This window comes from Miniopterus natalensis, chromosome 5 (genome assembly GCF_054644295.1).
Source record: "Miniopterus natalensis isolate mMinNat1 chromosome 5, mMinNat1.hap1, whole genome shotgun sequence".
NCBI classification, from domain to species: domain Eukaryota; kingdom Metazoa; phylum Chordata; class Mammalia; order Chiroptera; family Miniopteridae; genus Miniopterus; species Miniopterus natalensis.
This window is the reverse complement of record NC_142085.1, coordinates 8,728,938-8,744,242: the sequence shown is the minus strand read 5'-3', so window position 1 is coordinate 8,744,242 and position 15,305 is coordinate 8,728,938. Positions and strand designations below refer to the sequence as shown.

Below are 15,305 nucleotides of genomic sequence, written 5' to 3'. Positions count from 1 at the left end.
TGAACTGAGCCATATAGGCCAGGGCTTCCTTATTCTATTTTAACCTGGATGGTACATGCTACTTCGTGGCTGCATCACACTTGATAAATCAGTCCCCTTTCATTGGACATCTATGTTATTTTTATCTTTTGCTGCAATGCATAATCATACATGTCACCTTGTACATGTGCAAGTGTATTTGTAGGACACATTTCTAGATATGGAAATGGTAAGTCAAAGGATATAGGTAATTCTGATATTGCCAAAATGCCCTCCCCAGAGGTTATAATAATTTTCACTCCCACTTACAGTGTGAAATAGTTTAGGTTTTACACTGAGTTGAATATGGTCAGTGCTAATGGCTAACTTTCTAGATGCTTCCCTGAAAATACCACGCCTGTATAGCCCAGTGATTTAACAAATGACATTCTGAAAAAAACTTCCATACCACAGAAATCTGAATAATTTTACTATTGCTATTAGAAAGATTTCTGACTATTTGAGACCCAAGAAAAAGAGGAGCTGGGAGAAAAGAGAAGCTGAGGTTAAGGCAATCTTTGCTATTCTTAGCTGACATGCATGCACTAAGTCTTTTTCACTACCTCAGCATAAAATGCTTAAAATTTTCCACTTACTACACAAAGTATTATTCATGTAAAAAGTTAACCAATTGTGCTGTTTATTATTTTAATTAACAAAAGTTCTACAAGTGTTATTACCAAAAATCTTACACAAGAGTAGTTTACTAAATAAAGGCAGGATGCCCAAAGGGATCCCTCTATAGCTAAGGAAAAGAGTGTCATGCAGAGGGCAGGCTGAAGAGAGAGTAAGCCAGAGAAATGCAACTGAAATAGTTCATTTCCTTCATAATACACAAATACAGAAGGGAGAGAAAAGGGAGCACGTTTTTAACTAAAAGAGTCGACAATTTTATTTTCACATTTCACAATACAAATGAAAATTGCCTTTTTTTTTTGTCCCACTACTCCCCTCCAAAACTGTTCTTAGATAGAAAGGGAGTGCTTCTCCTTGTCGTGCTGTTAGAAAACACCCAGAGTCACAGCACTGCGATCTCCTGGTGAAGTAGAACAGTAATACAAAACTGATAGAAAGAGGCTCCCCTCTCTCTTTATCTGTCTGGTCGAGTCATTCCTGGCCGAGTGGGCACCATCATGGGACGGGCGGGAGGTCTCATCATTGGGGGCCCAGGCATCATTGGCATGTGCCCTCCCATAGGCGGTCTCATTCCAGGAGCTGCAGGACAGAACAAAGAAAAGGAAAAAAGAGTCAGAAAATACTCAAGGGAGAGCTTGATGGGACTTCAATTAAAACAAAAAAGTAGACCCCCCCTGCAAAATGCTGCAAAAAAGACATACTTGACAGAAGAATGCAACAAATTCATCACATCTTTAAAATATTTAGACATTCTCAAACAAAAAACAAAAAGGTCAACACAAGAACCACAAGGGAACCATAATCTAATGATAGTAAGGGGGAAACTATTAACATACGGCTTTCCAGAAACCACCAAGGACACTAGTTCCCTAAATAGACCCTTTTTCTCAGGGAAATTCACAACTAAGTCACATGTCATTCAGTCAGCACTTTTAATCAGTTCTATCCGCCATATAACCAGGAGCTATTTCATGAATGTACACAGGCACAGAGGACAATCTTACCACTAAGCGTTTGTTCGGAGTTGTAGGAAAGGTGAGCAGGAGGCCCATGCTGAGAACCTGTTAGTAACCATACTTAGCTCAAGTCAAGAAAAATAATAGGCAATAATGTGATTTACAACAATTAGCACACACACACAAATCTGATTTTTCTAATGCATTTTAGAAACTATTAATGAATTCTTAAAGTGTCAAATCAATATACCAGCCAAATAAGTGAGCCAGGGAAGGGAGGGCAAGCAGAGAGGTGAAGGCTGGGGAGGAACACAGGCAGCTGCATGGACACGATAGTGTTCTACATCCTCAGCTGGGTGGGGGGCTCACAGGTATTCACTTTATTATCATGCCTCATAATTCTCATGCTATATATCTCCTTTTTAAATATCAATTTTACCTTAATTACCTATTTTTAACTAAACCATTTTGATTAAAGGCTTGCTATAAATGGTTCAAGAGAAAACTATATTCAAAGCTGAATATAGCCTTATCACAAAAAGTAAAACCCAAGTATATACAAAGTCACAAAACCTAACAGGAACAGAATTTTTTTATTAAAGATTAATTTCAACAGGAATAAAGAATACTACTAAACTACTAAATACCTTACTTAAAAAAACAAACACCATAACATAACTAGTATTCAGTATTTCTTAGAGAAAACTGATCTAGACCAAAGATTGAAAACGAGGCACCTGAAAACTTGTTATCTTTGGTCTCCATAATGCATTTAGTTGTAATTAGTTGCCAACATTGGCAATTAATAGGTCTAATTACTAATAAGTTAAGTCTAGAATCCTTTTCCAACTTATTACGGAGAAGTCCAAACACACACAATAATAGAAAGAAAAGAGTATAATGAACATTCATGTACCCATCATCCAGCATCAACAATTATCTGCTCATGGCCAATTTCTTTTATCCCCACTCACTCTTATCCATGCCCATCCCCAACCACTCAATTATTTTAATGCAAATCCCATAACATATTATTTTATCCTGGCTAAAAATAACAACAACAAAATACTAAGGAGAACTGCCAACACCAACTTGCATTCTCAAATGTCAACCAAAGGCTGAAGCTGAGCTCTAGAAGCCTTCTTCAGATGAGTTATGCATTCCCAGTTCACCACAACCAACCCCTCCAGAAATCTGAACTTGTGACTGACTTAAGAATGCAAAAGAAGCCATCTAAGTCACTTTGATTGTGTTTTGGGTTCAAAGCCAGCAAGGCAGGAACTCTTTTTATCTATATTCTCCCATCCCTCTAAATGATACCAGCAGTAAGCATAGTGAATGCTTCTGGCTAGGAAGCTACTCCAATACTTTGTACTTTGCCTGATCAGTTGGAACTGTAGGCTTCTTGCATCAGCTGTATTTACTCTAATTACATAATTTAACTATTCTGCAAACAAATAAAATACGAGTTTCTATGAAAATTAAGTTGATATTTAGCAAGACTCAGGCAAAATATCCCAAAAAAGTGTTCACATATTTGGTACGGAGACGATCATAAAGGACTGGAACTAGACTGTCTCCTCACAGGACAGTCTAACCACTTTATATAAAATGGAACTAAAGTTGGTACAGGATACATTAAGGGTACGGCTTACAGATTTATGCAAGAAATATATAGTACAAAGCAAGGGCCCCTGACCATGTAGCAGAAAAATTTCCAAATTAATGTATATTTATGTTTATGTTAAAAGAAAATGTTTGAGGTGTTTTTCCCCTTCCTGAACAAAAGACCAACCACCAGGCCTAAGGCCTTTTTCATATACTAATTTGGCCTAACTGACCTCCAAGATTAAAAATCAGCTACAGGAGGTAACTCTGCACCAAATCAAAACCAAGAAAAGTAGCAACACAAGTATGTATCTAACCCTCCCTTTATACCCCAGTGGAACAAGCTTATCTACTTTTCTCTTCATTATAAATGGCCAAAAGCCAGAAGGACACAAGGAAACAGGAGGGAGAGAAGCAAAGCAGCCTTATCCTACTTTTGGTAGCACAGTGTCCTTGGACAGCAGGCAATTACACTGATAAACCAAGTATTCCTTTTTCTTTATCATTACAGGTTCACAAATTTAATTTGTTACAATATTTTTAGATAGCTAAGTAAGAATTCTATTTAAATGGAGAACTAAAACACAATGGGGCATTCTAGAAGGAGATTCAAACTTACCAGGTCCCACTGGCATCATCCCAGGAGGGGGAGGACCCATCATTGGCATCATGGGAGGGCCCCCCATATGGGGTGCTGGCATCATACCAGGGCGAGGTGGACCCGCTGAAATAAAAAATGGAGCCTGAGGTTAAGACATACTTATACATGAACAGTTTATCTTCTTAATGAAACTAGTCGGGCCTCATGATCTGATCCAAATCCTGTAACAATAAACTTCTTATGGTCCTTTTTATAACAGTAGATCCACAAAACTTTAGTTACTTCATGATTGGAAAGCAGGAACAAGCCTATCTAGACAAAACTATAAAATGAAGTCAGATTTCCCATGGAAAAAACCACCAGAATTTTAATTTTTTTAAAGGGGAGTATTATACCTTCTGTAGAGTTCCTGATCAAAAGCTGATAAATTAAGCCACAAGTATCTAATTTCAGATTTAAAAAAAAATCAAAACCCAGGTTTATTTTTTTTTAAATATATTTTTATTGACTTCAGAGATAGAAGAAAGGAGAGTGAGAGCGAGACAGAAACATCAATGATGGAGAATCACTGATTGGCTGCCTCCTGCATGCCCCCCACTGGGGATCGAGCCCAAAACCCAGGCATGTGCCCTGACCAGGAATTGAACCGATCTCCTGGATCATAGGTTGATGGTTAACCGCTAAGGCATGGCCAACCAGATGGCAAAACCCAGGTTTTAAAAGATTCTTTGAAAAGACAAAGATATATATGCAGAGATACTCCTAATGTATCATTTACAAAAGCAACAATTTGAAACAACTTACATGTCCATCAATAAGAAAATAGTGAAGTTAAATATGGCACATTCATACCATAGACTATTGTATACTAGTGAAATAAGGGAGATGAGTGCCAGCCTGTCAGGATAGAGAGGTGACCTAAGAGCTACTGTGAGCTGAAGCCTGGCCAGATCCCAGGATGGTGGGAGCCCACAAAGGATCTGGTGGGTTATTAGGGGTCCACCTGCGTGCAACTATTATAAACAGCCTCCTTACTTCTATGTGCTTATATCCATGATCACTTATAGGACTGAGTTTAGGTCTGAGTTCAATTGCCAGAAGAGCCAAAAAATATAGTTACTCCATCTCCTTCTGTCTGTCATGCAGAAACAACAAACATTCCCAGAGAGGAGAGGCCTTTGATCTACTCCACTTTCAACTGTACAATTCTTGTCTTTTGCAAGGTATATATATTGGTGTTAGGTGAGTTAGAAAATAGAAAGACTGAGAAGTTTATCAGCTACTTCAATCCTCCAGTGTTGTGTTCATAGAAGTGAAAAAATGTAATGTACTCAGCAATACCTCTTCATACATTAGCTCACCTAATCACATGTACATTCTGAGATTTCCACTGAATCTGTCTCAGACCCACATGGGATGCCACAAATAGAATATCCTAGCAATAATACAATCAGAAGGTAACTGAAGCTTATTTCAGAAATTATACCTCTAAAGTTGTATTCACCCACTGAGGATTTGAAAGCCACTAAAAGAGAATCTAACAAGATCAAAGTACAATCTGCCCAGTTACACCCCTTAAGATAAAAACTTTATAAACTTACGAAGACTGGGGGGAGGTGGGATCATTGCTCCTGCAGGAGGAGGAGCAGAGAATGGAGTAGGAGGTATCTTTCCTTGCTGAAATGCTGCAGCTATAAACAAAGTGAGAAAAAAACAACACATGGTAAATAAGAATTCAACAACCCATTCACTAACATCTTTTAATCTTTAATGGTCCCAATTATTTCATTCTAAAAGCAATCATCTAAGATTACTATACGACATCATGGGCTGTTTTAAAATCAACTTTAGGTATTCACCAGCTAAAATTGCAATTAATTGGTTTACTGATTTGGGTTTTTTATTTAACTGTTTTTATTTAGTCAGCATTTCTATGGCTGAATTAACTACTCGAGATTGGAGTGAAAACCTCCTACCTATCAATCTCTTACCAAAGAGAAGCAGTCATCTTTAATCTGTAGATGTGGTTTATAACCAATTCAAGCTATTCAGTTTTGTATGAAAATGTGTGATACCTGTCCAAAAACCAGGCATTATAAACTTCAATCCTTTGTATATATGCTGTCCTGAGTCAAAACAATATACCATTTGGTTTACCAGTTTTAAAATGAATGCACTGAGCTAAGAGACATGAAAGAAACAAAGATTTCAAAGCAAAAGCCTGATGTGGAGGTGGTTATGATCTTAAAAAATATCCAATACAATCAACATTTTTAAAAAATATATATCTTTATTGATTTCAGAGAGAGGAAAGGAGAGGGAGAGAGAGAGAAACATCAATGATGAGAGAGTCATTGATTGGCCACCTCCTGCACGCCCCCGACTGGGGATCGAGCCCGTAACCCGGGCATGTGCCCTGACCGGGAATCGAACCCAGATAGCCTGGATCCTAGGTCAATACTCAACCGCTGAGCCACGCCCGGCCGGGCAACATTTTTTAAAAATATATTTTTATTGATTTCAGAGAGGGAGAAGGGTAGATAGAAACATTAATAATGAGAGTCATTGACTGGCTGCCTCTTGCACGACCCCCACTAGGGATCAAGCCTACAACCCAGGCATTTGTCATAATCGGGAATCGAACCACAATCTCCTGGATCATAGGTTGATGCTCAACCAATGAGCCATGCCGGCCAGGCAAATACAATCAACTTTTAATTTTTCTTTCAGGCAATATGAGGCACACATTAAAACAAGAGAGACTGAAGATCATTTATATTTGGTTTTAAAAAGGAGTCACAAATAAATACTAAAATATACAGTCATAAAAGTCTATTCCGGAATATAAGTCCTTCCCAATTCAATGCAGTCCAAAGCCCAGGCACCCTCCCCCCATCCTACTTTACCCCACTCTACACAGAGGGTCAAATTATTCAAGCAAATCACAGATAATTCATGAGGACCAGATCAAAAAATTGACCTAGAGTGGCTATTTATGAACAGCTATTCATTTGCCTTTCAATTGAGCCTGTGCTCTATAAAACACCATATCCCAATAAGGCACCTCCCACACCCTTAGTAAAAAGATAGCTTATAAAGACTGAAAAAGGAGTGACTAAGCCATTGGCTCAGTAACCAACTCAATGTCAACATAATCATGGACATCATGGTTGTGTCCCTGAGGACTTGCCTCCTCTCCTCCAAAAGTCCTCCATCAGACCGGCTGGCATAGCTCAATGGTTGAGCATCAACCTATGATCCAGGAGATCAAGGTTCAATTCACGGTCAGGGCACATGCCCGGGTTACTGGCTCGATCCCCAGTGGGGGTCGTGCAGGAGGCAGCCAATCAATCACTCTCTCCTCATTAATATTTCCATCTCTCTCTCTCCCTCTCCCTTCCTCTCTCTGAAATCAATAAAGATATATTAAAAAAAAAAAAAAAAAAGTCCTCCATCAAAAATGTTTACTTATCCTAAATTCTTTTGCTGCCTATAGAAAATAACTAAAACATAACGGTAACCTTTAATGCCAAGAAATGCCTACTATCTTTTCAAATAGAAGGAAAAGATTATATTATAATTAATCTTTTTTTTTTTTAAAAAGCTATGATTTCTTGGGTCGCATTTTTTTTTTTTTTTAAATATATCTTTATTGATTTCAGAGAGAGGAAAGGAGAGGGATAGAGAGAGATAAAAACATCAATGATGAGAGAGTCACTGATCGAGCCCGAAACCCGGGCATGTGCTCTGACCGGGAACTGAATCCCGATCGCCTGGATCCTAGGTCGACAATCAACCGCTGAGCCACGCCCGGCCGGCCATAATTAATCTTTTCAAATAAAATGGGACAATGTCTGATCTAGGAGGGCTAGAGGGAGTAGGTGAAGGTGGCTCTCAACCAGGGCAACTTTGCCTCCTTTGGGACACTGGGCAATATTTAGAGACATTTTAGTTGTCACAACTGGGAATTGTTACTAGTGGGTAGATGCCAGAGCTGCTGCTAAACATCCCACAATGCACTGGACAACCCCCACAACAAAGAATTATGCTAAGTTTGAGAACCATGGTATAAATGAAAGAAGACCTAGCTGGTTTATAGGGAATGGGAATTGGGGTGGGGGGACTGTAGGGCAGCAGCAGAGATGAGAGGTTCACTCATTAAACTTGTCTTTCTACGTCTGAAATCTTCCACAATAGCTTTTGCTTTAAAAAAAAAGTCATGCCCTGACTGGTGTGGTTCAGTGTTTAGAGAGCGCCCATACACTAAAGGGTCACGGGTTTGTTTCCTAGTCAAGGGCATGTACCTGGGTTGCAGTTTCAATCCCTGGCTCTGATTGGGGACTATGCGGGAGGCAAACCAATGTCTCCCCCTCTCTCACCCTTCCTTCCCTCCCTTCCACTCTCTCTAAAAATTAATGAAAAAATATGCTCAATTTAGGATTAACCAAAAAAAAAAAAAATCACACCACAATCAAAGTCCACATTTGCCTGCCAGCTCTGAATACAATGAATAATTAAGAAAGGTCGTGTTTCGCCCTGCCAGGGTGGCTCAGAGATTGTCGACCCATGAACCAAGAGGTCACCGGTTTGATTCCTGATCAGGGCACATGCCTGTGTTGTGGGCTCAACCCCCAGTAGGGGGCACAGCCAATCAATGTTTCTCTCTCACTGATGTTCCTCCCTCTCTCCTCTCCCTTCCCGTCTCTCTAAAATCAATTAAAAAAAATTTTTTTAAAAGGAAATGTTCAGGTTTCAAATAGACCAGAATGATCTAAAGAAGAAATGCAACATCTCCTTCTGTCAGTGTCTTGACCTCAACTAGTGTCTAAACAACAAAAATGTCCCTAAGTAAACAAAAAAATTATGGCAGTACCACAGGGGTCCAAAACATACCCAGATTATTTTTTTACATCAGTTACTTCCTTTCTGACTATTTATCTTTGTCAGTACTACAAAGAATAAAAAACTCAGTCTCTAAAAAAAACCCCCAAACTACAAACCTACTCCCTACCTTTTCCTATTTTAACAGCAAAACAGTTCTAAAAACTATGGATCACTAAAAAGGAGGTTTTATATAAATTTGCTACAAAATCTGGTCCACATCAATAAAGAAATATTAGGCAACTCATTCTTCTCTGCCCCACTTCCCAGTCTAATACCTGATTGCTCTAACCTCAATAATTAATATTAATGCATTCCTATATCCCTGGGAAACCAATGACCTTCCACTTCTTTCATTCAACACATCAGAACACTCCTGTTTATCATTCAGAATGAGTTGCTTCTGTGAAAAACAACAGAGAGACAGGGACGAGAAAGAATGGGACCATTCTACCACCAGAAGAAGAGACTGAAACGTACTTGTTTTGTCAATCAGGCTCTGAGCCTGCTCTTCCATCCATTTCTGATAGTAGTCTTTCACATTCTCTTTGTGTTTCCTACCACTGCAGTGTGTCTTTCTCACAGATGGCTATAAAACAAAAAGGTCATATCAGTCACAGAAACAAATTTCGCAAACTAGCAATTTTATAAAGCCCTACTTCTATACAGAAGTGGCCTGGCTACCGTTAGCAGCTGTGACTAATGCATCACTTATAAACATTATCCAACAATGTACTATATTAATTTATCTACTATGTTTATTATCTAAACCAGGGGTCAGCAAACTGTGGGCCAACCATCTGATTTTGTAAAGAAGTACTGGAACATAGCCACATTCATTTGTTTATGTGTTGTCCATTTCTTCTCTCTAAAAGAGTGGAATAATTGCAATTAAAACTGTATGGTCGCCTGGTCAGGCGTGGCTCAGCAGTTGAGCATCGACCTAGGATCCAGGAGATCGTGTTTCGATTCCCAGTGAGGGCACAAGTCTGGGTTCTGGGCTCGATCTTTAGTGGGGGGCATGCAGGAGGCAGCCAATCAATGACTCTCTCATCATCGATGTTTCTGTCTCTCTCTCCCTTCTCCCTTCCTCTCTCTGAAATCAATAAAGATATATTTAAAAACAAAAAACTGTATGGTCCACAAACCTAAAATAATTATAACCCAGCATTTAAAGAAAAAGTTTGCAAACCCCTGATCCATTTTAACACCCTTTCTTAGATTATTCTATGGCAAAATAAATAAATAAAAATCAGCTTACATACATTTAAGTAACACTATTTATTAGAATATATTCTTTTAAATGACTATGGGTCTAGAATAAAGATTCTATATGATCACATACAGACCTTTGTCTCTAGCGCACTAATCTTTTTGTTCTTTCATTAACAGCTTTACTGGGGTAAAACTGACATAATATAAACTCCACACATTTAAACTTCTGTTTTAATGTTTACTTAACATTTACTACATGCCAGACATCATGCAATGTTCTTTACAAGCTGTGTCTCAATCTTCAAAAAAATCACATGAGCATGTTAAACAGAATACTAGTCAGAAAGAACAAATCACTGATACATGCACTATGGATAAATCTCAAACATATGCTAAGCAAAAGAAATCAAACAAGCACAGTGTATATACTATAAGATTCCATTCATACGAAGTTTTAAAATTAGTAACACTGATCTTTAGTAAAAACCAAATCAGTCAGGGCTACAGGTTTAGGGGACTTCCTGCGAACAAACATATGTATCTTGATATAATCAAGTTGTAATCATTTGACAGGTCCTCAAACTATACACTTAAAAAGTTTGCATTTAATTGAACATAAATTATAATTCAATAAAATTGACTTTTAAAAATTCCCGAAGGCTATTACCTTCTATTTATGTTTAAAAACTTGTCTCAAAACATATAGCTGTTGAGTGGCAAACCCAGGCCTGGAATCCACATCTCACTGAGGTATCTCCATGGTTGCCTAACCACCTCCTGCTGCTATATCCTCTCTTTTGTTTTTGTTTGATCCTTACCCCAGGATATTTTTCCCACTGCTTTTCAGAGTGGAAGGGGGAGAGGGAGGAACATCGATGTGAGATACATCTATTGGTGCCTGCCTCACACGCCCTGACTGGGGCCAGGGATCGAGCCTGCAACCCAGTTATGTGCCCTTGGCCGGAACTGAACCCGGACCCCTTCAGTCCACGGGCCAACATGCTAAACACTAAACCAAACCAGCTAGAGCTATGCTCTCTTTTGACCGAGTACTTCACTGGCAGCAGATATGATCTACATCATGTGAGCAGTCCACATTTCAAAATATTGTTCTCTGTCTACCAAGCCACTGCTTACACTATTCTTAAAATGATGCCTCAAGCCTAAAAACAAAATTATGCCTAAGAAACAGTGAAAGTTCCAAAATTAAGCACAAAATGTTTTATACATTTCAAAGTCCACCACAGGGAACTACCTCAATCTCCATGTAAATTTCATACTATTTTCACAAGCTATCATGTTGGAGTAAGTACTACAAGGGTTCCTGGTGTTTCTCATAAAGAGGCATTTATTATAAAGAGATACCTTTCAATTTTCTGAATTCTGGCATTAGCAAGATGAATGGGTATATGAAAATACAGTGTTGAAAAAGAGAAGAAAGGCACAGCTTCCTCACTAACAATTCAAAAAAGTAAGACTCTCCAAATGACTTAGAGAGGGGGTTAGAGACAAAAACAAAACAAAACAAAAATATTGGGGATCTAGAGGAAAGCTACTTCTAATACAAACGTATTGAGTCTCCTCCAGGACATCTATAACATCATTCAGAACAACCCTACTTACATGTTCCACAAACTTATTAATGACAATGTGTTAGAAAGAATTCCAAATGAAGTGACAACGGAGAAATCATTGGCTAAGTTCTTGCAGCTACTACTCAAGACACGATCACCAAAGAGTTCTGATTTAATCAGGTTCCTGCAAAGGCAGAAAAGTGTAGAGCTGCAGTTCTCAAGGTATGACTCACAGACACCTAAGGGTGTCTTAGACCCAACTTTTAAGGGCAGGGGTGGGGGATCTGCAAGGTCAAAGTAGGTTCATAATAATACTAAGACATTACTTTCCTTTTTTGCTATACTGACATTGCACTGATGTTGCCAAACTCCTGGAACTCTGGAATGAATCAAAGCAATGGCAACCCAAAGCATTAGTGATCATTGTATTTTTCAGTAACGTGTACTCAAGGGGGGTGGGGGGGAGTAAAATTGCTAATTTTATTAAATCTCAACCCTTAAGTTCACATCTTTTTAATATTCTGGGTGACAAAATGGGATATATATACAAAGCACTTCTGCTGCATGCCAAAATACGCTATGTTAAAGAAAAGCAGGCATATAACTGTTCAAGTTGTGAGCTCTACCAGCTGCCTCTTTCATGGAACATTATTTTTATTTGAAAGAACGACTGCCCTGGCCAGTTTTGCTCCGTGGTTAGAACGTCAGCCCGCAGACTGAAGGGTCCTGAGTTCAATTCAGGTCAAGGGCACATAGCTGGGTTACAGGCTAAATCCTCCGCCCTGGTGGGGGGCACATGTGGGAGGCAACCAATTGATGTATCTCTCTAACATCGATGCTTCTCTCTCTGTTTCTTTCCCACTCTCTCTCTAAAAAAAAAAAAAAAGGAAAAAATATCCTTGGGTGAGGATTAACAACAACAACAACAAAAAGAACTACTAAGAAACAAACTGGTTATTCAGATTTCTCAAAAATAAATGAAGTAGCCCTGGCCAGGTGGCTCAGTTAGTTGGATCATTGTTCTGTACATGGGAAGGTTGCTGGTTCAATCCTGGTCAGGACGTGTAGAAGAGGCAACCAATGGACACTTCTCTCTCACATCGATGTTTTTCTCTCTCTCTCTATCCCTTCTTCTCTAAAAAGCAAAAAAAACATATCCTCAGGTGAGGATTAAAATAAATAAATGAAGTAGACCTGTTACTTCAAGGAAAGCAATCGATAGCATTTGAAAAATCTGACCTCTCAAACAAAAATTAGACTTTTAGAAAATCCTATCTGCCACAAGCTTGTCAGCTTCCGAATATTTAAAAGCCATTTCTGATTAAATTGTGACATTAATCAATTATGTTTATATTATGTAATCAAATGTGTCAACACTCAGAAGACCTGGCAAACTGAGTAAACCAGTATTTTCCAAATGACCAAAGCATGTTACAAAATCATGCATGGTAAAAGATCCACTCAAAGTACAGAAAGCCTGATATGTTTTTCAGATTCCACACTGCAGAAATATAAAGTATTAAAGAATATCTACAATGATCTACAAAAGCTATTAAAGTACCCCTCTATTTTTCAACTCTATGTCCATGTGAGGCTAGATTCTTCACATACTACAACCAAAACACAATGCAGCAGATATAATGGAGAAGGTGAGAATTCAGCTGTCTTCCATTAAGTCAGACATTACACAAATTTGCAAAAATTTTAAAACAATGTCATTCCCTCATACTAATTTTTTGTTTTGGAAAAGAGCTACTTTTCACTTTTAAAATGTTATTTGTATTACAAGTAATAAGTATGTTATCGTTACCTTTAAATGAATTAAGTATTTTTAAAATTGTTTTAATTTCAAATATAGCAAACATTAATAGCTATAACTCACATAACCTACCAATTTTTTTTTTTTTAACAACCCAGTAGCTTTTAAGAGTGTAAAGGGATTGTGAGACAAAACAGTTTGAGAGCTGCTGGCACAGAAGCTCTGTAGAGGACTCTCTAGCTCTATACAACTTATTGGTTTTGTGATATCAGTTATTTATCCACACTTTGCCTCAGTTTCCTCCTCTGTAAAATGGAGATAATACTAACCTCAAAGGATTATCATTAACATTAAATGAAATAATACATGTAAAGCATTTGGAACACTACCCGACACAGTAAATATTCAATTTTGGATTCTATTGTTTGTTAAGCAGTTTTTAATCAAATTAAAGTATTCAGTTTCAGCCCTGGCTGGGTAGCTCAGCTGGTAAGAGGGTCATCCCAATACACCAAGATTTTGGGTTCAATCTCCAGTCAGAGCACAGACCAGAAGCAACCAATGAATGCATAAACAATTGGAACAACCAAATCAATGTGAATGTTTTTCTTCTCTTCCCTCCCCCCTCAGTCGCTCTAAAAAATAAAAAAATTTTAAAAATCTGTGATTGCTGCATAGAGCTCAGAGAGCTATGGACAAAACAAAAATTTTTTTAAGTACTCAGTTTCGCCCTAGCCAGTTTGGCTCAGTGGTTAGAGCATTAGCCTGCGGAATGAAGGGTCCTGGGTTCAATCCAGGCCAAGGGCATGTACCTCAGTTGCAGGCTTGATCCCCAGCCCCCATTGGGCCTGTGTGGGAGGCAACCGATGTGAAACGATGTTTCTCCCCCCTTCCACTCTCTCTGAAAAGCAATGATAAAAATATCGAGTGAGGATTAAAAAAACTGTTTCAAAGTTAGGCATTTCTTTCTAATTTTATCAATCAACCATTTGAATGCCTTGGCACAATCAAATATTTGCGCTTTAGGACACTTTCCTGGACTTTTTACTTGTCATATACACCTTTTTTCATCTTCAAATTTGCTAACATTTTATTATTTTGGCTGTCCACTGAAAACACTGACTGCTAGATGACTAATAACTTCAAATTCTAAAGACAGTTACACGAAGGGTAGAAAAATAAACACCTCAAATTATTATTATTTTTTTGAGTAACACCACTAACAGTGGTGTTTTTCCCTTCAGTTGTAATACATTTTCAGCATTTTTATTTTTTTTTCAAATTATTTTCTCCAAGCAGTAGCCCTTAAACCTCAGCATGATGAAAACCATAAGCTTACACCTACAAAAAAATCTAATTTATTACATATAAGGTTTTGCGAAACTGAAAAGACGCTACTTACAGAGTCATGGGTGAGGTACGTATCGCAGTAGTCACAATAAAACCTGGAAAAAGGTGGAGGGTAGAGAGAGACAACCAGTTAATAGATGCTCATTCACCGAAGTGCTATTCATTGAAAGTAAAAAATAAAAGACCTAGTAACGATTCTTACACGTCCAACAGTCCTGACATAAACCAGGCTTTTTTGTTGCCCTACGCGGAGTCCACCTCCACGCTCTTAAAAGGGGTATTTAGAACTCCCGGTCTCCCTCTCTTCCCCAGGCCCTCTCGCTTCCCCAGAGGCTGCAGGAGCCAGAACCCGCTCTGTGCTCCCCCACGGGGCCACAGTTGGTGGCTGTGACGACGAACACCCCCAAACCAGCTCCCTACTTACTTGGGCATGTTGTCCTGCGGGCCGTTGATCGCTCCGGTCCGCGCCGCCGGAAGTGACGCGCATAGCCAGCGCCGACCCCGCGGAATCGCGAGGTCTCCAACGCGACTTCAGAAATCCTCCCCAGGCGTCCAATCAGCGGGCGGAGCGGAGTCGCGTCGGCTTCTGGCGCGGCCGCGGCTGGGTGGGGGCGGGGCTTCTCCTTCCTTCCCCTCACCCGCGGCGGGGACCGGAGTGCGAGGCTCCGCGCACGCGCGTTTATTTCATCGAGTCCTGATGCTTCTGG

At 39.1% G+C, this 15,305-nt stretch overlaps 1 protein-coding gene across 2 annotated transcripts; it reads right to left on the bottom strand.

Moving 5' to 3' along the window:
* Positions 1–636: 636 nt before the first annotated feature.
* On the bottom strand, positions 637–15,083 carry SNRPC (small nuclear ribonucleoprotein polypeptide C). 2 transcript variants are annotated; one of them, XM_016223754.2, is made up of 6 exons: positions 15,023–15,083; positions 14,651–14,693; positions 9,181–9,289; positions 5,421–5,510; positions 3,838–3,942; positions 637–1,233 (listed from the first exon to the last, which is right to left on the bottom strand). In XM_016223754.2, the coding sequence occupies exons 1-6, from the start codon at positions 15,028–15,030 to the stop codon at positions 1,109–1,111; spliced, it is 480 nt and encodes a 159-aa protein (XP_016079240.1). In that variant the 5' UTR covers positions 15,031–15,083; the 3' UTR covers positions 637–1,108. The 2 variants fall into 2 exon arrangements, with proteins under 2 accessions (XP_016079240.1, XP_016079239.1); XM_016223753.2 differs by lacking the exon at positions 15,023–15,083 and adding an exon at positions 14,801–14,894.
* Positions 15,084–15,305: the final 222 nt, after the last annotated feature.

Bases quoted from the DNA above. Each gene is read 5' to 3' on its own strand.
- SNRPC (XM_016223753.2), bottom strand. From the start codon at position 14,820: ATGTCAGGACTGTTGGACGT. The intron at 9,290-14,650 runs GTAAGTAGCGTC...TTTGTTTTATAG, and splicing joins CGTACCTCACCCATGACTCT to CCATCTGTGAGAAAGACACA. The intron at 1,234-3,837 runs GTAAGTTTGAAT...TCTGTCCTGCAG, and splicing joins GATGATGCCAGTGGGACCTG to CTCCTGGAATGAGACCGCCT.